This window comes from Mus caroli, unplaced genomic scaffold, assembly GCF_978045245.1.
Source record: "Mus caroli unplaced genomic scaffold, Mus_caroli_1 scaffold_11, whole genome shotgun sequence".
Classification (NCBI taxonomy): domain Eukaryota; kingdom Metazoa; phylum Chordata; class Mammalia; order Rodentia; family Muridae; genus Mus; species Mus caroli.
The window spans coordinates 69013001-69036842 of record NW_028227266.1 but is presented as its reverse complement, the minus strand read 5'-3'; the positions used below and the strand labels follow the sequence as shown (position 1 = coordinate 69036842).

The window sequence follows — 23842 nt, the reverse complement described above, 5'->3', positions numbered from 1 at the left end:
AGTCAAAGCAAGATGTTCCTCGGTGAATGGAGCTCTTGTGTAAACGTGCAGAAGACAGCATTCTTTGCACTGCCTGAAATTGAGGACAGAGGGATAGAGGTTACTCCACCCTTGCAAGGCCTCTGACCACAAAGGAAATTGCCCTTATCTTCTTTGCTGATGAAGTTACATTTGGAAACAAATCTGACGATCTTTGCTACATGTCAGGTGGCTTCAGAGAGGGGCTGCCTGCCGTCTCTCCCAGCAAAGCTTTACATTGCTTTTTAGTTTTCTTTTATTTGTATTCAGTGCTTTGCATGCATGACCCTACGTGTACTATATGCATGCATGGTGCCCCGGGCAGTCAGAAGAGGGTGTTGGGTTTCCCACCAGTTATGGATAGTCGTGAGTCACCTAACATTTAGGTATTGGGAATCGAACCTGGGTCTTCTAGTCAGTGCTCTTAACTGCTAAGCCATTTCTCCAGCCCTACCTTTTTTTTTTCCCCCTTCTTTTGAAACAAAGTCTCTGTATGTAGCCATGGAGCCCCAACTGTCTTACTGTCTTGGAACTTATGAAGCAGGCCAGGGTGGCCTCAAAGTCACAGAGACCTCCCTGCCTCTGCATCCGAGTGCCACCACACTCGGCTCCCCATTCTTCAGTTTTACGTTTCTTGTTCACTTTCAGCTCTTGATATTAATTTTGATTTACTGCTATTCAGTCCTAAGCAGGTAGCAGCATACTGCCTTTGCCCTATGGCCTAAAGAAAGCACGCAGAGGCCAGTGGAACAACTTCATGTGTCCCCTGTCACAGTTCTTCTTATAATAGTCACGGGTCTCTGATGTCTCACAGCGCTCCTGAGCGGTGGCGACTGCTACTACTTTTGCTTTTTCAAATGAGAACATCAAGCCTTGCAGGAAGAAGGATTCCTCGGGATGCAGGAAACGGGATGCAGGAACACTCAATTTGTAACGACAAAGGCAAGGCTTGAAACCGAGCCCACATTTCCTAATCACAATGCTCTTTTACCTTTGTACGGGTGATATGGAATTGTTTGGTGTGTCAGGAAAGGAATTAACTGGGTGAACTTGAACAAGATAGAACCACCAGGTTGTGGCATAATTATTTTGAACAAGCAGGAATATGCATTAGTTGTAGTCACCCTGAATTTCAATGGCTCTGGGTCACTTTCAATGTTCCCCGAGCAAACTGACTTCATAGAGATCTGACTCCAGCCAAGAATGCATTGGTTAGATAAAAAGGCACCAGCAGTATTCATCAGAAGTGGGAATCAAAATACAAAACAAGCCAGGCAGTGAGGAGAGGCTCGGGGTGTTGACCGATTACCCTCTAGTCTCGGTGAGGTTCCTGGCACAATTCTGAGCTTCAGTTCCTCCAGTGGCAGCCTACACACAGGTGGATAAAACTAGAAAACCTCTGATGTCTTATTTTTAAAGGCAGAAAGAGATGCCACAGTGTATGGTGCTGCAGTTGAGCATCTCCCACTCAGCTGTAGGCTCATTCAAGTAATGCCGGGTGTGTTTACCTTGGTCTACTCGGAGCTTGAGTCTGCTCTGTCTAGCATCAAGCCTTCACTCTAATCTCTATTCTAGCCTCTTCCAATCACAATACAAAATTAAATGAAGCCTCAGAATCAAAAATTATTAAATGTAATATAATCTTATTTAAAAGTTTTTTAAAAAAATTTTGTCCATATGAATGTTTTGTTTGCATGTACGTATGTGTAAGTATTTTTGGTGGCCAGAAGAGGGAGTTAGAGTCCCCTGGGATTGGAGTTATAGATGGTTGTGAGTCGCCATGTGGGTGTTGGGAACTAAACTTGTTCTGCTCTCCAGCTTCATAAATACAATGTGTTTCACTTTGGTAAGTTGATGCAAGTGTCTATCAAATGACAATCCTAATCAAATTTTGTAGATCTGTTTTATATTTTAAAATAATTAAAACAATAAAATGTGCAACACTAAAACTATCTTCAATATAAAATTTTCTATCCAGAAACCTGGAGTCCCTTTCAACATACTCTGGGGGATATTTTCCAAACTGTAGATATGGAAGGGGCGGGGGCGTGGCTATGTGTCCTTCAGAGATGTTTCAGGAAGGCATATATAATGAGACATTCACTACTGTAGATCACCAGGCAGATCTTGGTCACAGGATTCATCAGGAAGGGCGGGGTTTAGGTGAGAATATAAGCCAAAATCTCTTTAGATAACTAAACTTCAGGCTGACCTCCCTAGAAAAAGGCCCCAAATGTCCTGTTCTAAACATTCTGTGTAGAGTCCAGATAGGTGGTAACTTTTTAAACTAGACACAAAGGAGAAGCAAGAGGTCCCTACTCCTCTGGAATATTCCAGACCACTTGAACATGAGTCACTGCAACCTTGGGGGATCTGAGCCCTTGGATCTGAACGTGACAGTCTCATGACTGAAGTTTCCAGCCCAGAGCTTGTCCTTATCCAGGTCCTTCAGGCTAAGGCATGAGTCAGCCTCCCATGCAGATGTTAATATCTGAGTCTCAGAAAAATCACATCTGTTCCCTGCCCTCAGCTCTCTGTCCCAGAGACCCAAATCCCATCAATGTCTTGTACGGCTCTTTTTTCTTTTTCTTTCTTTCTTTCTTTCTTTCTTTCTTTCTTTCTTTCTTTCTTTCTTTCTTTCTTTCTTTCTTTCAGATTTATTTATTTATTATAAAGATTCATTTATTTATTATGTACACAGCATTCTGCCTGCATGTATGCCTGCAGGCTAGAAGAGAGTACCAGATCTCATTATAGATGGTTATGAGCCACCATGTGATGACTGCTAGGATTTGAACTCAGGACCTTTAGAAGAGCAGTGCTCTTAACTTTTGAGCCATCTCTCCAGCCTCTTGGAATTGCTCTTAAGGACATGATGTCCCTATAACCCAGAGGGCTCTGCCTATCAGCTCAGAACTCTGCCTGCCCCAGTGGACATGGTGGCATGTGTCAGTGGCATCCTGTTAAGAAGCTGGAGCCCAAGAGTTTGATGGACATGACAAGATTCCATCTTTGTTTTATTGAGACACTCTCATTTTGTAAGCCAGACTGGCCTAGAACTCACAATCTTTTTGCCTGAGCCTTCTAAGTACTAGGCTATAAGGCAAGGCTGCAAACCTGGTGAGACTGTGCCACCCACCACCACCTTCCTTGACTCAAACTTGTAACCTGCCTGCTTCTACTACCTACGTGTTGGGATCTTGGCTGTGTGCTACCACACTCAGCTTGAAGCAGCCTAGAACTATTTGGTTGTTCATGATGCTGGGAATCAAATACCAATTATTGATCCATCTGAATATTCCAGATATCCCACCCTAAGAACAACAGCAAACAAACAAACAAACAAACAAACAAACAAATATACCACCACCTTATGCCTGACTTCATCCACATAACCTAAAAGGTCCTCTTATGGAACCATGTCCTTTACTGAAGGCAGTGTTTCTGTCCTCAGGAAGGTTATTAGGCACTAGGAAGGCAGGCTTTATCCATGAAACACTTGGACAGGAAAGAGCAGAGGGCAGTAACCATAGTAACAACCATGGTGTCTTTGATGCTGGCATACATCAGGAAGGCACGGACTGAGGGCGTCATGGAATGGAATACAGTGTGAAGGATGATGAATGGAAGTCTAGGGCAGGGAGTGAGCGTGTGCACAAAAAATGCCCACAGTGGTCAGTAGGGACAAGGCATGGGCATGGTACAGGAACACACTGCTAGGCAGACCATCCATCAGAGCAGCCGTTGAGCAGGCGCTAGAGGTGGATGCCTGGATTTAAACATCAAGGCCATGCCTGGGAGTTGGTGCTACAACTTCTGCCTTACCAATAAGCAAGAGAACTTTTTAATTAAGCAAGATGAAGCTGAGAACTAATAAAACTAATAATCCAATATTTTTATGTGCATGTATGCCTATATGAGTTTATGTGAACCATGTAAGTTCATGAGCCAAAGAAGCTGGAAGGGGACCTCAGATTCTCTGGAACTGGAGTTGCAGATGGTTATAAACTGCAGTGTGGGTGCTGGGACCTGAACCTGGATCCTGTGTAAGAACAGCAAATGCTCTTAACCACTGAGCAATCTCTTCTGCTCCAGATGCCGAGGACTTAAATCAACGGTTGGCAATAACTTAGATAGCAAAAGCCACAGGCAATGGAACTCCAAATGCCAAATATTAATCACTTCATCTCTTTGATTATAAAACTGGAGACATATTTAACTGGTACGATTTAGTACACACACACACACACACACACACACAAACATATTTTTTCTTTTTTAAAGACAGGCTATCATATAGCCCAAACCTGCCTTGAATCTACTATGTAGCTAAGAGATACCCCTGAACTTACGATGGTCTCGTCTCTACCAGTGGTGGGGTGACAGACATTCACCACCGTGTCTAGTTTTATGGATTGGTAGGGTCAGAAAGAAACTAGGGATCTATGTGCTCTAGAAAAGCCCTCTACCAACCAAGTCACAATCATCCCCAGCCCTAAAAAAAATACTTTAAATGGGTATTATCTTCAGAAACTCATCAAGTAATTGATCAAGTTACAGAATGTTCTGGATTCGAACTCATCACCGCCCTCAGCATCTTTGAATGGCTAACATCATTTGGCCAGCTGTGTCTGCACTGCACAGCAAGGAGGAGCCTGAAAGACCTAGAGAGAGGGATGTGTAAGTCGTCCCTAAAGGTGAACTGGGGTTTCTGGCAAGTTTCACTCTTAGCATGCCTGAGCCCTGGCCTGGAAAAGCACCATCGATATCTAAAACACGATTCCGAACCACAAAACACCTGCTAGTTTACCATAAATCCTTCCAGATTCACTTGAAAGCCATTTCCTCTTTACAAGAACTGATTAGTGTGTGCTGGCCATTAAGCTGTGAGGTACTTAGTATCTATCCATCTGGAGGATCAGGGTGGCCAAGCCAAACTCAGCTACATCCTGCCGTTTTCCATTTTTTTTTCCTTTTTTGCAAGTAGCCTAACTTCTGGGCATTTCTATAACCATACTCCTACCCAAGCCTGACTTTATGGCCCTGGGTGGCAGTTCCTGATTGTTAGAGAACTCCAGCTCTTACAGGGATCTAAAACTTCCCAGAATAGAACCAACCTTTATTTTGCTTCCTGCGGTCGTTGGGCGCCCTTTCTTGTCGGCTTGCAGGTTTTCAGGAAATAAAGACTTTATAAAAGGCCTGGAAAAAGAGAAAGAGGATGGATCAGCAATCTCTCATTCTGTGGGGGCTGGATGTGCTGTCCAGGAGCATCTCATGCTGGCCACAGAAAAACCACGTGACTTACGGTTCAAGCCTGCAAGATGCAACGTGGGCAAATGAGTACCAGGCAGAAGACAGGAAAGGGAAAACAAGTATAAGATGCAAGCATCTCAGAGTCTCAACGTGAGAAATAAGTTTGGAACACCCCTGGAACTGAGGGCTGTCTTGAGGGCAACACAGGAGAAGGGGAGGGGAAAACCGAACGGGCTTGTGAAGACAAGCTAGCCACATTGGAGTCCTGAGTTCTGCACCTGTTTCTGAATCATCATGGGTGACGGTCCACATCTGGATAATTCTTTGATGGGGCGTAAGGAAGAGTGTCCTACACATCTTAGGATCCTCGTTTTTGGCTTTTTGGGGCACGGTTTTATATAGTCTGGGCTGACCTTGAACTCCCCTTGTAGCCCAGGATGGCCCTGAGTTCTGTTCCCTGTCCTCTTTTCTTCATTCCCTAGGTGCTAGTGTCTCAGTTATTTGTCCTGTCCCTATGCCAAGTTTTATGAGGTGCTAGGGAACAAACCCAGGGGTGGCGCATGCTAAGCGAGCACTGTTTCAACCAAACCATATGCCCAGCCCAACACCACAGGACATTTAGTAGAATGAATGCCCTCAGCTTGCTAGAGGCCAGCAAGCAACAGTGGCTTCAACTCCCTTGACAGAGCCTGAGCGGTTTTGAGTGCTGCAGTCACAAGTTATTTTTATTGTATATAAAAATTATATTGTTCACAGAATATATTCCCTTAATAACTCCAACTGAGCACTCAACCATTGTACAGGGTGGGGATGTGTCTAGCTACTTTTGATGCCCCTGGTGTCTGAACCACAGCTTAATAAATATCTTCTAGTTGACTCAGTGAATGAAGTGTCCTACATAAGGTGACCATTGGACATGCTAACGCAACCTCATTCCACCCTGGGGTGACTCTTGGTCTTTAGAAACTTCCAGGAAGTTTCCCTAGCCATCTACTTCTAACCTGACCAGACATATCCATGGATTTTTTACAGCAATTTATATTACAAAACAATTTGCTGCATCTAGACGACAGTTTATGTGGGCCCATCAATCGCTCTTGAACTTGGCAGGAGTTTTAATAATTAAAAACCATCCCTGAAAGTGAGCCTTCGCCTGGCTACCATAAAACCCACAAGCGGCCTCCCTGACCTTCTCAGAGGAGAGCTCGTTGACATTATGCATTTGGAATGGACAGAAATCTGACATCTCAAAAGTGAGTGTGAAGAAGCTTGGGCAAAGGATGGTGGTGGAGCACCAGCATGGAGGAGGGTGGGGATGGAGCACCAGCATGGAGGAGGGTGGTGGAGGAGCATCAGCATGGAGGAGGGTGGTGGAGGAGCATCAGCATGGAGGAGGGTGGTGGAGGAGCACCAGCATGGAGGAGGGTGATGGTGGAGCACAGGTGTGGGGGAGGATAGTGGTGGAGCACAAGTGTGGGAGAGGATGGTGGTGGAGCACCAGCATGGAGGAGGATGGTGGTGGAGCACAGGTGTGAGGGAGGATGGGAGGGAGCTTTGAGGGAGACATAAATGAAGAAAGAATAGCTCCTCATTGGGGTTAGGAAGGAAAGGACTGTTTTGCTTTCATTGCAGTTATCAGAAAGATGTTCCAATTGTTAGTGGTCCTTAAAGTAGTTATTCCTGGCTAAGGATGCAGCTCAGTGAGCAGACTGCTTGCCTAGTATGCAGGAAGTCCTGGAGTCAATTCCAGCACTACATACAGGAGTGTATAAAGGAGGCCAGCCTGGGAGACACTCCCTCAAAGGGAAATAAATAAAAATGAATGCTTTCATGTATTATACTATAGAGGTTCCTCCTAGGGTTGGCTTTTGCTCTTTCCCTTCCTTCCTTCCTTCCTTCCTTCCTTCCTTCCTTCCTTCCTTCCTTCCTTCTTTCCTTCCTTCCTTCCTTCTCTCTCTTTCTTTCTATGTAACTTTGTTTTCTATCCACCTTTTCGTCTTGCCCAAGTGTCTTGGAGACTAGCTTGTGACCATGGGTTCCAGCCCACTCAGTGGCTGAGCAATGTAGACCAGTCCTCAGTGACCTATAGGGTACTGAGGGCACCTGCACACTTTCAGACCAGTGCTGGCAAGGTCCATTCACCCTGCAATTCCTCCCTGCTCAAATCCTTTTCTGCAAATACCTCCTCCATCCCCTCAGGGTCTCTGTAGAAGCAGAGCTTGGGCTTGACTTCCCACAGGTCCTCACAGGAGATGGAGCTACACACGCTCAGACCTTCCCAGGTCAGTGTCTACATCAGACCCTCTGGGTAAGCTCCCTGTTTTTGCATAGGATGGCAATGTCCCCATCATGCATGAGGAGAGTCTGTGTTACACAGAGAGATGGTAGGAAGGTTGGCATAAGTTGCCTCTGTGAGGGGCTTGGTGGTCAATTCTGGGGTCAGCCACTGCCAGAAACCATCGTTCCCCGAAGGCTGCTTGGATCTGGTTTGTGAATGTTCATGGAATGGCTCCAATGGCTGCTAAATGTCAGTACAGCTCATTGGCCAGTGTTCCTGGAGACGATGCTGATGTCAGCGTGCACTCAATGGCAATAAGGATGCTGCCAGCAGCAGCTCTTTCCAGGTCCTCACCAGGGTCATGATGCAGATACCATCACTGTTCCTTTTGTAGATATGCTCTACCATCTGGCGATCAAGGGTGGTGACACTTAAGTGTATTCCTGTGGCAAGGAATGTGAAGTCATCCTTCACCTTCATATGTAGGACATCAGGGACTCCAGACACTGGGTGAGAGCTTCCCTTTACATTACAGTAGGAATCAAGAGCAAAGCCACAGGGATTCTTCCCTGGAGAGAAGAGAAAAAGCTTCTCCCAGACTTCTCCATCTCCATTGCTTCACCCATTCAGGCTAATTCGGGTCTTAGGAAGCCACCGGCCAGCTTTAAAAATGAAGTGACCATGGAAAATACTTCTGGCTTTGTTCCAAGGACAAAGTATCCTAGAACTAGATTTTTCTACTCTTTCAGGCCTTTGCCAATATGGCCGCTTCTTCTCCCCCCCCCCCCCCCGCCCCAACAGTATTGAAGATGATGGAGTCAGGCATACAGATGGCACTTGGGGGAAGGAAGCATTAGGGACAGAAGGAAGAGAAAGACTGGAAGGAGAAAGCTCTTTTGAGAAAACAGTCAATTTTTAAACCAGACTCAACAGTTCTAAAAGAGCCAGATGCTAAATACTCTAGCCCCTCTCTGGTCTGCATGTTGAAACAACACCATCACTGGTTTGGGATGACTCGGGGCTGGAGCACTGGCTGTTCTAGAGGACCTGGGTTCAACTCCCAGCACCCACCTGGTTGCTCACAATCATCTGTAACTCCAGTTCCAGGGTATCTGAGACTCTCTTCTGTCCTCTGTACCAGGCACACACATGGTAAACAGAATACATGCAGGCAAAATACTCATATACATTTTTTTAAAAAATCCAAAGCTGTCCCGCACGCCAGATAAAGGACACTCACAGCTCACTGCTCTGCATGAGTTCAATCAGGTCCATGAAAAGCACATCCCGGTTCCTTTCGCAGAAGCCGTCCATGTCATAGGAAACCTGGCCAAGAGTAGAGCGCAATCAACTTCTATCCTACATATTTCTTCGGTTAAAAATATCCTTAAGTGAGCATGGCTGTCCTCATGAGAAGGTGAATGTTTCTGGCTATTGCCTTTGAGGTGCCACACTTTGTGCTGTCACACAGAAGGCTATCAGCTGGCTCAGCTGACCATGACCTATAAATGGTAGATGATAAAGAACTGGCTCCCCCGATGATCTGTGGATGGGACTGCGGCTCTCAAGAATACATGCATACCCATTTGTCTGTGGATCCCTAAGCATGTCCGGGCAATACATTAAGTTATTTTTTCCCAAGTTCTGACTAAGGGAAGAACAAGGGAGCCCTCATGCTTACCCACCAAGGAAGTCAACTGAAACTTGGTAATTGGTCTTAAAAGTGGCACCAGAGCTGTGCCCATCTGCCCCGAAGCTCGTGCTCAGGGACCTTGGCTAACGATGACCAGACGGGAGGAAAGATATCTCAGGATTTCCATAGGACTGTGAAGCATCTAAGAGCCATGACCCCAGATTCCATGGTTGGGTACCCTGTACCCTAGCATCCATTTTGTATGGAAAAACATTAAAGTGCACACTCTCTCCTGTTTCATAGTCCCGGTGCCCATGGGAAAGTGAAGAAATTTAAATTTGTGATTGCAACTCTCAAGACAAAAATCTATTGCTTCAGCATTTTCGATATACACCAGGGAGATTTGTGCTTAAAAATTAGCAGCTCTGTAGACAGTACTTTGTTTTAACTCTTCACATTCTTTAAAGGCCTTATTTATTAGATGAATAAATAACATCAATGTCTATTGGTTCATGAGAAAACAAATCCCACCCCTAAAGGCTCACCACTGGGAGCCTTTAAAATGGATCAATCCCGGACTACTGAACCGCGGTCTTACCTTCCCAGCGTAGTGGTGAATGATGAAGCCTTGGTTCCAGCTGTTGAAGTGCTCGTGGCTCCCGATCTGCATCTGGAGTTTCTGTAGCAGAGTCTGGTCAGCCCCCTCACCCACAGCATGCATGGTGGCACACACATCATCCAGGATGCTCATAATTCCAGGAGGGTTCTAGTGCGACGGAGAAGGTAAGAACCTGGTCACTGACCCCTCCAAATACACAACACCTATGGGGTCACATCTTAAGGTAAGAGACTACTCCCAAGACTCAGCTGCCATCTTGGTCATCAGCCATTCTTTCCAAGAAGAATGCACTTAAAATTCCCAAAGGAGGTTTTATCATTCAGACCTAAAGATGGAGGAAACCCCACTTCCAAGAAGCTAGCTAGCTCTCTATTTATTTTTTGGTATACGTGTGTGTGTGTGTGTGTGTGTGTGTGTGTGTGCACGTGTGTGCATGTTCCTGTGTATGTGGGTACATGATGGGACTGGAAGATGTGGCCCTTCTCATGACTCCTCATTTGCTATTTCATACCTCCTCATTTGCTATTTCATACAACCAAGAGCTATCGTCTAGAATTCAGGAACAACTTCCATTTGCAACTTGCCATTTCATGAACATTCATATTTACTGTGGCAATAAAAGCCTATTGTTTTATTTTCATGGTACACATTTGTACATTACTAACATTACTGCTAAAATTCTGTGCGAGTCATTCCCTTAGTTGAAAATCGATGACAGTGACACAGGACCCAGAGAATGAAAGTTCACTTAAGGATAGACCAGTAGCCGGGCGTGGTGGCGCACGCCTTTAATCCCAGCACTCGGGAGGCAGAGGCAGGCGGATTTCTGAGTTCGAGGCCAGCCTGGTCTACAAAGTGAGCTCCAGGACAGCCAGAGCTATAAAGAGAAACCCTGTCTCGAAAAACCAAAAAAAAAAAAAAAAAAAAAAAAGGATAGACCAGTGAAGGGGACTGCAGGCGAGTGCTTACAATTTTGCTCTCTATGAGGTCACACACGATTTTATTATTGAAATATTCAATGGGTGTCCATCTTATTCCCTCCTGAACGTATTCTTCCTGGAAAACAGAAATTAGAAGCTTGCATAAACCACCAGGAAAGTAAAAACTTGAATTGCTTTTCCCTCACTAAGAGGTGATAGGAAAGGGACATCTCATAACTTAATGGTTTTCATGTTTTGTTTGAGCCATTAAAATTTATAGCGCACAATAGTTTGTTTATTGTTGTTTGAGATAACATCTCATGCATCTTAGGCTGGCCTTGAACTCCATATGTATCCAAGGATGACCTTGAACTCCTGATCCTCCTGAACCCATGTGGTGGTTTGAATATACTTGGCCCATCGGAAGTGGCACTATTATGAGGTATGGCTTTGTTGGAGGAAGTGTGTCACTGTATAGGTGGACTTTGAGGTCTCCTAGTGCTCAAGCACCACCCAGTGTGGAAGAGAGATCCTCCTTCTGGTTGCCTTCAGATAAAGATGCAGAATTCTTAGCTCCTTCTCCAACACCAGACTGCCATGCTTCCTGCCATGATGATAATGGACTGAACCTCTGAAACCGTAAACCAGTTGCCCTTTACAAGAGTTGCCTTGGTCATGGTATCTCTTCACAGCAATGAAACCCTAAGACAATCTATGTGATAGCTTGAATGAGAATGTCCCTCACAGACTCATTTGAATACTTGGTCCTCAGTTATTAAAACTGTTTGGGAAGGACTAAAAGGTATGGCTTTGTTGGAGGAGGTGTGTCACTGGGGGTGGGCTTTGAGGTTTCAAAAGACTCCTGCAATTTCCAGGGTATTCTCTGCCTTCTCCTTGAGGTTTGAGATGCGAGTTCTCAGCTGTTCATATTACCATCCCTTTGCTCTGCCATGGTGGACTCTAAACCTCTGGAGCCATAAGCATAATTAAATATTTTCTTTCCTAAGTTGCTTTGGCAATGGTGTTTTATCCCAGCAATTAAAAAAAAAAAATTAGGGTCAGATCTTTCTCCTTTCTAGGACTTTGCACGTGACAGGCAGTCGGTGTGTGTGTGTGGGGGGTGGGGGGCACATTTCCATCTGTCATGTTTGTTCAGCCTTCCTTCTACCCACAGTTTCAGTTGATCTCCATGTGGGAATCTCCAGGCAGATGTACAGTGAGCCTCTCCTACACACTACATGCACTGAAGTCCTCACCCTTCTAATTTTATCTTTCAATAACAACCTTGCCATTGTCTAGTTTTTCAAGATATAAAGTGAGGGGTTCTAGAGAGATGGCTCAGAGGTTAAAAACACTGGATGTCTTTGCAGAGGACCCAGATTCAATTCTGAGTATTCCTACAGTAGCTCACAAAACATCAGACACTCTAGTCCTTGAAGATCTGATGCCTTCTTCTGGACTCCATGATCACCAGGAATGTATATAAGGCACAGACATACATGCAGGCAAAGCATCCATACACACAAAATAGGAATTTAGAAGAGAATACACAACTAGGAATCATTCTGGGTGACTCTTTGCTGGTTGCTAATAACTTCAAACAAATCCTATATGTTAGATTCAACAGAATATTTACACATTGGATCTCACTGTGTGGCTACTGTTATTTTTCCATCACAAACCTCTTGTAGCCAGGCTGGTTTTGGGTAAAGTATACAAGCCAGACCCTGCCTGCTCTCTCGAAGCATAGTTGGTACTTCCACCTCACTCTGGCCAATCTTCAGTGGTGGAGAGCTAACATGCCAATCATGTAATGGTCCCTAGATAGACAGCATTTGATATGTATAGCTTCTCCCAAGATTGCATGTGCACCCATAACCTCGGGATTCAAGATTTAGAAATAAGGTCCTTGTAGCTATGAAAGGAGAGGGAGGCTACAGCCTGGAGCAATAGAGGGTAAGGTAGAGAGTACAGCTCTGTCACCAAGAGCCACCAGGATGCGGCAGAGAAAGAATCCTAGGATTTTCAGGATTCTCCCGCCAATGTCTGAAGGGACTTCACTGCAAGGCTGGACTTAGACTCTTGACACCTGACCAGAAGAGAAGTAATTTCTGCTGCCTCAAATCTCCAGTTTTTATTTTTGATGGTGACTCTGTAAATATGAAAGAACATGGCACCAGGAGTATCAGAGAACCTACACTGCACTTTTAGAATAAAGTGTAAACTAGACATAATCCAAGGAAGAATTCAAATGCCAGTGTTGCTATAAATATATGCACTTTAAGGGGCAGATTGGGGGTGTTTCCCAGACAATGGAGGTCAGGACTCCCATTGCACCTTGGCCAGTGGGACAGAGAGTAGCAGAAACAGCTCACTGTCAGGCAGGTCTCCTAGCTTATCTTGCTGACAGAGAAAGAAACACACAACAGATGGTATTTGCATTTCAAAGACTGAAATCTGCAAAGGCAAATGGCTTTCCTGCTGACTTTAGTAGGTCCATTTCCTAATACAAGACTGAAACCCAAGTCAGTCATCAAAAAGGAAAATCTATATCTCTGAAGCAACTCAGACAGAGAACGAGACGAAGGGAGAGGGGCTGCTTACCTGCTCTGCTTTTAGCGTCAGCTCAATAAAAATCTGCTGTAATTTTTCATTAACGAAATTGATGCAGAACTGCTCAAAGCCATTTTTCTGGAGGAAAAGAAAAAAAAAAGGTCCTTTCCTGTAATCATATCACAAGATCATTTAAAAAGTCATTTCTTGGTGATGTTCTAAAACGCCTGTGAAAGCTGTTTCAGAAACTCCAGCTCCGTCAATAGAGGAAGCATGGTTTATATTTAGGCGAAACTAATTTGGTAAAGGTACATGAAGAACTCGCAAAGACCAAGATGAGCTGGAGCTTGCTGCTTCTGCATTGCCTGGAATGTATTTCTTATAGGCTGGGGGGACATCATCTCCCCGCCAAGCTCTGACGGTACAAACTGGCCTTACCTGGAATCAATTTATTTTCCTTCCTTGCTTCCTTCCTTATTTATTACTTTTATTTATATAGTGTGTGTGTGTGTGTGTGTGTGTGTGTGTGTGTGTGTGTGTGTGTGTTGTATGTATGTATACCACAAATGGGTGGGCATGCCCACAGAGGCCAGAAGAGGGCATCAGATCCTTTGTATCTGGAGTCACAGTGGTTGTGAGATGACTGACATGGATGGAAGAAGCTGAACCCAGACCCCCTAGAAGAGTAGCAATGGCTTTTAACCACTGAGTCATCTCTTCACCCCTGCCCCCACCTCATTTTGTTTTTCTTTCTTGGTTTCTCACCTTCCCCCTTTCTTTTATTTTGTGTGTGTGTGATCATGAGTGTGTCTGCAGGAGCCCTCACTGTGAAGGCAGAGATGAGAGAGAATATGGGGGTGACCATTCCCTGCCTTATTCCCATAAGACAAAATCTCCTACTAAGCCTAGAGCAAGGCTAGCCAGCCAGCCCCTGTGAGCCTCTGCCTCTACCTCCACAGCATGGGGATTATGGGTATATGCCGCCATTTTTACCTGAGTGCTGAGAGTCTGAACTCAAGCCCTCATGCCTTCATGGCAAGCTCTCATACTCACTGAGCCATCCCATCCCCCTTACCTGAAATATTTCAAAGCCATAGATGTCCAGGACTCCAATGTTGTACTCCTCATGGTCCTTCTCCATGGCTTTATTGATGGACTAGGAGAAAACAAACACAGTGCGGATAACTCCTTTCATTCTTTTATTTTTTTTTTTAAAGATTTATTTATTTTATGTATGTGAGTATGCTGCAGCTGTCTTCAGACACACCAGAAGAGGGCACCAGATCCCATTACAGATGGTTGTGAGCTACCATGTGGTTGCTGAGAATTGAACTCAGGACCTCTGGAAGAGCAGTCCTAATCACTGAGCCATCTCTCTAGTCCCCTTCTTTCATTCTTATTGACCAGATATACAGGAAGGGTACGGAGCACTGCACGGCAACCACATTGATCCTTGGAGACAAGACAGCTTGAAGACAAGCTGTGTATGCTTTTAAAAGATCTTGGGATACCTGGTGGTGGTGGCACATGCCTGTAATCCTAGCACTTGGGAGGCAGAGGCAGGTTGATCTCTGAATTGGAGGGTAGCCTGGTCTACAGAGTGAGTTCCAGGACAACTAGGGTTACACAGAGACACCCTGCATCCAAACAAAATGGAACAAACAACCAAACAATCACATAAACAAAACAATGGTTTGGGGAAGATCTGAAAAACAACTGTAGAGAGTGAGAGAGAGGGGGGTGGGGAGGGACAGAGGGATGAAGGAAGGTCGATGGAGGTGGTGTTCATACAGTGATGTCCAGAGACCGAGAAGAAGCTGTCACCTTGGGTGATATGAGAAAGATCCTGCCCTGAATGAGGCGACACTCTTGCAAAACCTGCACCTGCCAGTCACATGCACCTAACTCAGCACTTGACCATCACAGCACACACGTCACCGATGCTGAGCATAAAGTGGCCACAGTTCCCAGAAGCACATGCAGAAGATAAACAATCTACAAATAACATCCATTATTAGTGTGTGTGTGTGTGTGTGTGTGTATGTGTGTGTGTGTACTGTCAGTGGTGGCACACATCCTTAATTCTAGTACTCAAGAGGCAGGTAGATATCTGAGTTTGAGAATGGCCTGGTTTACAAAGTGAGTTCCAGGACAGCCAGGGCTATACAGAAAAACCCCTGTCTGAAAAACAAGCAAAGTAAGAATATTCATATATAAGCGTATGTATGATTATGCTGTGTCTATAAGTATCAGAGTTAATTTAAAAGTACAACGAACATCAAGGAGGGGTGTGGCCCAGTTGGTAGGGTGCTTGCCTCGCATGCATGAAGCCCTGGTTCATGGTCACCAGCACAGCATAAAGTGGCTGGGCATAGTGGTACAGTCCTGCATCAACACTCAGGAGGCAGAAGCAGGAAGATCAGAAGGTCAAGGTCATGTACAGCTATAGATGGAGTTTGTGGCTATCCTAGACTACATAGATACTATCTCAAAACAAGCAAAACAAAACAAAACATTAATCAAGCAAAACACCATCTCTCAACATGTAGATCTCCCAAACCTTTGATGTTTTCCCCTTTGAAAGTCACAGCTTAATTTCCATCCCATGTGGACTGCTCTTTCTCAGTGGCTTGTTCAGATCAATTGTCAAAGTGATAATAATTAGGTGTAAGATTGGGACATAAAACACTCATGGTCTGGGCTGGAGAGATGGCTCAGCGGTTAAGAGCACTGACTGCTTTTCCAGAGGTCCTGAACAACAACCAGCAACCACATGGTGCCTCTCAACCATCTGTAATGGGATTTGATGCCCTCTTCTGGTGTGTCTGAAGAGAGTAACAGTGTACTTGCATACAGTAAATAAATAAATAAATCTTAAATCAAGACAAAACACTCATGGCCTGTTGCTCGCATGCCCTGTCTTAGATGACTGGCTCTGGGAAAAATCAGCTGCCGACATCAGGCTGCCCTAAGATGAGGTCCGTGTGGCTATGAACAGAGACCTCTAACCAACAGCACTGAGGACTTCTACTTGACACCATGCCTCCCACCCCCAGGCCAGCCTGGAGAACTGCTCTCCATCAGTGTGGTAACTTGAAGTATGTTTGAGTCAGAGCTGATGGGCTAGGCTGATCTTAAATACCTGTCCCTCAGAAATGCAAGGAAAGACGTATGCTTACCACTTCATGTGTGGAACCACTTGCCATAGATTAACTGTGTTATTACCAAATATAACAATCCTAAGCCTTTACACAGAGAAATCAAGAATGGCCCTGGACCACAGGTCTCCTCTGTTCCCTCAAGGTACTGTGTTGGTTTTAGTTACTGGGTCTTGCTGTAAATATGTAGGAGTTGGGTTCAAGATTCACCAGAAACAGAGAGAGAGAGAGAGAGAGAGAGAGAGAGAGAGAGAGAGAGAGAGAGAGAGAGAGAGAGAGAGAGAGAGAGAGAGAGAGAGAAAACGAGAACACACAGGGCAGAGAGGCACATACAAAGGATGAGGCAAAAGTTTGAGGCAAGCATGAGAAAAAACTCCTAGTCATTGTATTCCTTCAATGTAAAACCTGAAGCTTTGCCATGTCCGCTCCTATTTACTTACATCTACCAAGAAATCAAAGACTCGTGCGTGCAGGGCCTTGGCGAGCGCGTCCCTGGTGTAGCAGGCCTGCTCCACGTTGAGGGTCACATGGATGGACTCCGACTTTCCTCCCCACTTACTGTCCATCTGGCGGCTCGTTAGCTTCTCTTTTAACCGGTCTTGGTTTATACCCAGCAGATATGCAGGAAAAGCCAAAACTGTGGAGGGTAAAACAGGATTGTCTTTCAGAATTGTAACCACTATCTACCGAGCACACGGAAGCCCTTGTGCATGCGTGGGCAGACAATGAGTACCAACGTTACCTTCCAAAACTTCCCCTCTATGGAGGTGACATAGTACCTGGTAGTAGAGCCCAGTACATGGGAGGCAGAGGCAGGTGGATCTTTGTGTTTGAAGCCAGCCTGGAGATGACAAATCTCCATGTATCATACATATCCCTATTTGTTTTACCCAGTTGTCCTATTATGCAAAACAACCCCTATGGTGACCAAGACTTCCAGTCACTCAAATCAGTGCTCCAAGAAGGACGCAGTCCAGTCCTCCTCCCAAACTGCCATCGGATACTGAGATCACACTGAGATACTGAAAAATGGACATTTCTCCATGCTTACATCAACAGGAACTCAATCAACAAACATTTTGTTGGCTTTGGATAATGTTTTCCTCCTTTGGTGCAATGTTTTCACGGTCTCATTTACTATCCCTGTTATCACAGACCTACTAAGTCCTACAACCTCCTACTGACCGAATGCTTACACTGAGAGGGCTTACAACACATAGAAAATGAGGAAAAGATAGTAAATACAATCTGGGAATTTTATCAAATAAAGAAACCTCCTGAAAGGCAAAGTGCATCCAAACAGACTATAAAATCCTAGAAGATTTAGAGCAGGAAGCTATTAATGCTCTCAGAAGCATTAATCAGAAGGGGTGGTACCTGGACTAGGAAGACAGAGACGGGTAGGATTTGAACAGACGTGGAGAGGGGAATGGTGTGTGCTAAGGGAACAAGCGGGGAAGCAGGGGCATGGTTGGGATGTGGTCTATGTGGTGTAGCTATGCATTTGCTACAGCTGAAAGCTAAGATTAAAAGGTTGGGCTAGATTTCGATGCATTGGGGAAGGGTGACCTAGGATGGGAAGCAGGAGGCAAAGGGGTTCATGTGTATGTATTTATGAGTTTCCATGGGTCTGCACATATGTCCATGACAGATGTCTTCCCTAGCCACTCCCCAGCTTGTTCTGTGAGACGCGGTCTCTTACTGAACCTGAAGCTCACTGAATTGGCTAGGCTGGCTGACCAGCAAACCCCAGAGATCCTCCAGTCACTGCCTCTCCAGTGCTGAGGTGACAGGATACTAAGTCCAACTTTCCTAGATGGACTCTGGGGATTGAACGGAGGTCCTTAATCTTGTATGGTGAGTGCTTCACCAACTGCCATTTCCCACCCCAGAAGGTTTTAACAGACACGCCACAGGGTGTGTCCTCTGCAGGTGGCATGTGAACAGAGGGGATTATGTTACAGGTATCAAAGTACACTCATACTAACTCACAACATGTACTGGGGGGATTGGGGTCTTCAAATAGAAAACTAAAGGCTCCCATGAGCGTGGTAAGTTCTTTCAGGCCACAGGACCTGCCAAGAGGAAAGCTACTGATACAAATAGGATTCCCTTGATCTCTGGTCAGAATGTTCTTATCTGGATAAATAATACCATTCTTGCACACGAATGAAGGACTTTATAGATACAAGTGAAAAATCTGAACTTGGATAAGGGTCAGTCTCTGTCTCTCTGTCTCTCTGTCTCTGTCTCTCTCTCCTGATGAAAGGAGTATGTTAAGATCTTGTGGATGACATCACTGTTGTGGCACACACCAATCATTCCAATACTTAAGAAGGCGAGGCAGGAGGATTACGATTTCAAAGCCAACCTGGGCTAAACAGTGAGAGTCCATCTCAAAAACAAGCAAGCAACCAACCAACCAAACAACACCCAAACAAGATCCCCAAAGGATCCTTTAACAGTGAGAACACACCGCCCGTCTTTCAATCAAGACTGATCTACTCAGATTGCAGAAAGCGCTGGGATTTAACTGACTGATACGTCTCAGCACTTTACTTCTTAGAGTCATTCAATGAACATGTCTTAAAAATAAAAGTCAACACCAGAACAAGGTATATCTTATACACACGAACGAGGCTCTCACAAAGAGCCTGAGCATTGATTTTATAAAAAATCTATCTCTCAGGCTTTGATTTTTCCCCAATGGTTATCTCCTAGAAGCAAATTCTTCTTTTGTACAACGTAAGGAGAGAAGATACCCAGAAATCACACTGGACACTTGGCGTTGTGGGGACCAGGAAAACACTCACCAAGTATGAGATACTAAATAAGCTGTTCCTGCCAACATCAAGGAGGACATATCTCACTAGAGCCATGGTCTTTCATCAACAGTTTACAGAAGGGATGAGGAAAAGCCAAGGTGGTAAAATTCTTGCAGCACAAACATGAGGACCTAAATTCAGTCCCCAGAACCCATCTAGAAAAGCCAGAGATGGTGGTGCACACTTGTAATCTCAGAGCTGCAGAGCCAGAGACAAGCAGTTGCCTGGAGCTCTCTGGTCAGCCAACCTAGCCTAACTGGGGAGTCCCAGGTCCCAGCGAGAGACCCTGTCTCAATAAACAAGATGAATCCTGAGGAACACCTGAGGTTGACCTCTGGTCTCCACATGCACACATGTGCCCTTGTACACACATACATACAATTACAGTAGCTGAGTGTGGTGTGCACACCGGGACTCCAGTTACTCATGAGACTGAGGCAGGAAGCCTTCAGGGTCAAATGCACCCTGGGCTCTTTATTGAGATTCCATTAAAAAAAAAAAGGACCATATTCACTAGGGCTTTTCACAGAGAACAGTTTTATACAATGACTAGTCAGCCAGCATGTCTGTTTTGTAAACGTGTGCTTCTTCCCAAGCCTTAACCATCCCAATAGTGGAAATGAATGAGCTGTCTGTAAACAGTTCAAGCTGTTATCTTTATGGCCTTAGCTAAGAAAACCAAACAAGGCTGAGATGAGACCTCTGAGACAAAACAGACAGAAGGGAGTGACCGGACATGTGCTATCCTTCCGCATCTTGTAGCTCTCCGATAGAAGAGGGTGGATGTGGAGGGCTGCAGGCTCTCCAGAAACAAGGCATGGAGTGTGGCCAAGAGCCAGAGCCACAGGCTTAGGGACAGAGCTAAGCAGACTAGAAAGGAAATAGAGCACTTGGTTTGGACCAAATCCACGCCATGTTTTTCAAACACAAGGTTTTATGGCCTCGTATTTTCTTCTGCGGCTGCCCTGGTGCTGAAATTATAGTTTTGCTTAGCTTGACTTCCTCCAGGCTGTGAATTTCCATGAGGGTGTGTGAGTGGGGCCGAGGCTTGGGAAGAACTTGAGCGCAGAGGCCCACAGGCTTGGGGAAGGAAAGGCAAGAAGCAAGGATTAATCGTAAATGTTGCCATAAGACCAGTGGAGTTATTCAGTCATCTAAACCAGGAAGAACGTGGTACGAGAATATTTCAACACATTACGTTGGTGAAGGAAGATTTAATGTTCAATGAGAGATTCAACATGTTTCCTACTTAGATTTGAATATGATATGAGGAGGACAGAAAAGTCAAAAGGATGTAGAAAAATAAAGTTTGTTCTTCACACAGTTAAAAGAAGTGTCAGGTTTGAGGATGTAGCTCAGTACAGAACCTGCCTCAGCATGCACAAAGCCAAGGTCCCAACCCCAGCATCACATAAAGTGGGTGAGACAGTTAATGTAGAAAAAGCTCCAAGTAATAAAATTGATGTTATAAAGGATTGACTAATAATGTATTTGCTTAGGGGATATTAAGTCACACCAACAGAACTTAGATAAAAGAGTGCTGCCTACAAACTCCAAAATACCCCAAAGATAAGTAGTCTGCTAAGCAGGCCAGTTAGAGATGAAGGATGTAGGATGCTAGGGTGCAATGTTTACTCACTAGGACTGACCAGCACTAGGCTCCACTCACATGACCAAGGAGACTTCTAACAACTATCCCCAAAGGTTTACCACTCAAGGGGGGCAACACAGGGTGACAGTCATTATTAGGTCTTCACCTGCCACTAAATCCCCCATGCTCTTTTTACCAGGAAAAACATAATTCTTCCAGGTGGGCAAGATGACTCCTGGTAACAACCACTCGAAAAGGAACATTCTTGGTATCCTTAAAATAATCCCGGGGATATGCAGCCCCTTTGGTGGTTAAATCTCATATTTGTCTTAGTGGCCAAATTTGCAGTTTCCTGTCTCTGTTCAGATTGTTTGAAGCATCACCTGGGCTGGACCAGGAAGAGACTTAAAGATGGCAGTGTCTGTGGAATGCATGAGCCTAAGGTGCATAGATGTCAGAAAATCTTCTGTTCAAGGGTGACTGTTATGTGGATGTTAGCCTCACTTGGCCAGGCAATTAAGTCAAAAGCCTTCCTTGCTTCACCTCTAAGCTGTGGAGTAATTGCTCACGGAGAAGGTATATTGTTTTCTATAACAATGGTACACAACTGTAACATGGCCACTTGGGAAGTATACACAGAAAATCAGAAGTTCAATGTCAGCCTTGGCTACGTGTCAAGTTGAGGCAGCCTGGGCTACGTGGGGGAAGGCCAAGATACAATGAGTATGATTTTATCAGGCTTTGGTGATGCTTTCTAACCTATTTACCAAAGGCTGGGCTGCAGTGCTATATGCACTTTGACTCCTCTGTGGTTTTAAAGTAGTATGTTGTCTCCCTTTGGGTTTTCTTCATTGTTTCTATTTCTATTTTTAGAAGAAGGAAGATCAAAGTGTGGATACTTCGCTCCTTCTTAGAATGGGGAACAAAATACCCATGGAAGGAGTTACAGAGACAAAGTTCAGAGCTGAAATGGAAGGAAAGACCATCCAGAGACTCCCCTATCCAGGGATCCATCCCATATACAACCACCAAACCCAGACACTATTGCATATGCCAGAAAGATTTTGCTGACAGGACCCTGATATAGCTCTCTCTTGTGAGGCTATGCCAGTGCCTAGCAAATACAGAAGTGGATACACAGAAATAGATACACAGTCATCTATTGGATGGAACACAGGGCCCCTAATGAAGGAACTAGAGAAAGCACCCAAAGAGCTAAATGGGTCTGCAAACCTATAGGAGGAACAACAATATGAACTAACCAGTACTAGAGCTTGTGACTCTAGTTGCATATGTAGCAGAGGATGGCCTAGTTGGCCATCAATGGGAGGAGAGGCCCTTGGTCTTGCAAAAATCATATGCCCCAGTACAGGAAGTAGGGCAGGGGGAGGGTATAGGGGGCATTGGGGATAGCATTTGAAATGTAAATGAAGAAAATATCTAATAAAAAAATAAAGTAGTATTTTTTTACTCAACAAAGCTCTTGAGTTTCATATTTAATCACATTCAGGTAATAGTCGTTGAGTCAAAGGACATGGTTTTACTATCTTGCTATGGAAAAGTACACATGTGTCTCAGTTAACGTTTGATTGGCTTTCCAGCAATATAAAGAAAATTCTGTGCCCCCATTAGTCTCAGGTCAAACAGACATCTGGCTTGCCTTAGTGGGCTAGTTTAAACAGGATTTTAGCCATCTCCTTCAACATCTAGGAAAAGCTGCTGACTTTAATTATAGTAAACACGGATATCTTTTATAAACCTTTCCTTGATAAATTTATCCCAAAGATATACTCGGACATAAGAAAGATGGAATGAACCAAGGCTATTGATTCATGCTGCTTATACCTGAGTGCTGGAATTACAGGGGTGCTCCACCCCTTCCTGTCTATGTGGCGATGGGGATCAAACCCAAGGTTTTATAAATGTTGGGTACCAACTGAGCTACACACCCCAGAAAACATCTTAATGCTTAGCAACAGATGATGGTTGAAAAACCCAAAGTATAGCCCAAGCAGTAGGATATTTTGTAGCTATAAAAAAGAAATGGGTACAGAATAGTCTCCTAGATACAATGCTGCCTGGAAAAGTGACTGTAGAACATGGTGATATAAACTCTCCCTATAGTCTGAAGGCAGGAGAAAGAATGTACGAATGGTAACTCCGCAACTCTCATCTCTGGGAACCCTGGCGAGCCCTGGGGAGGGGAGGCAGCTGCTGGCAAAGGCACAAACAGGCACCCAGTTGACCATGTTACTAGATGGCTAAATGAACAACCCACAACTGAGAAGAAATGATAGCTAGGGCTGTGTGCTTGTCTGTTAAACCTACTTAGCTCATAGCTCAGCCTCCTCTGACCTCCACTGTACCATCCCCGTTCCTCAGGGAATTTCACAAGCAGTTGCTAGATTCACAAGCCTTTCACCCATGCCAAGAAGGCTCAGTAAGCTCCTTGTTGGCTGGAGGATCCAGGAACAAATTGGCACTCAAGTCCTAGGAGGCAGTGAGGGTTTTACTTCTCAAGGGGGTAGAGAAATACTGTCTCCTTCCATAGACACCACCATCATACCAGAACCGCTAATGTGATGCAGCCTTGTGGGCACACAGGTGTATTTGATGCATGTCAAGGCCACTTTACTCTTTAGGGTGAAGTCCAGGGAGCCTACAGGCAGAGTTACCATTTTGATTAGGTCCCACTCCTAAGCCTCATGTACACTCTGCATTTTTATTGTCTTCTGGACCCTCCCTTGTTAAATATAATATGTCTTTATCAGATAAAGATAGACGTCAGATGTTAGCAGAACTTCCCTCTTTTATGAGAAAAGAGAAGGAAAACATAAAAAAGGATCCTTATTTGGAATGGAAATCTCCCCACTGCTCTGTCAGCAATGAGTGGGATACTATTTATTACCCAGCGTCTAAAATTATCCCCCAAGAATGCTGAGAGGGGAAAATGCCTTCCTGGGTGGCTCAAGTGGGCGTGTGTTCTCAGAATGG

General features: G+C 44.8%; 1 protein-coding gene across 1 annotated transcript in view; it reads right to left on the bottom strand.

Annotated features, from left to right (window-relative positions):
* Myo1e (myosin IE) overlaps positions 1-23842 on the bottom strand; it is a 196746-nt gene that overhangs the window by 51628 nt on the left and 121276 nt on the right. The window contains exons 10-16 of the mRNA XM_021171412.3: positions 16873-17069; positions 14350-14430; positions 13326-13412; positions 10771-10857; positions 9781-9948; positions 8790-8875; positions 5136-5217 (exon numbers count right to left, since the gene is read on the bottom strand). Coding sequence (XP_021027071.1) covers positions 5136-5217; positions 8790-8875; positions 9781-9948; positions 10771-10857; positions 13326-13412; positions 14350-14430; positions 16873-17069 — 788 coding nt within the window. The remainder of the gene's footprint in view (positions 1-5135; positions 5218-8789; positions 8876-9780; positions 9949-10770; positions 10858-13325; positions 13413-14349; positions 14431-16872; positions 17070-23842) is intronic.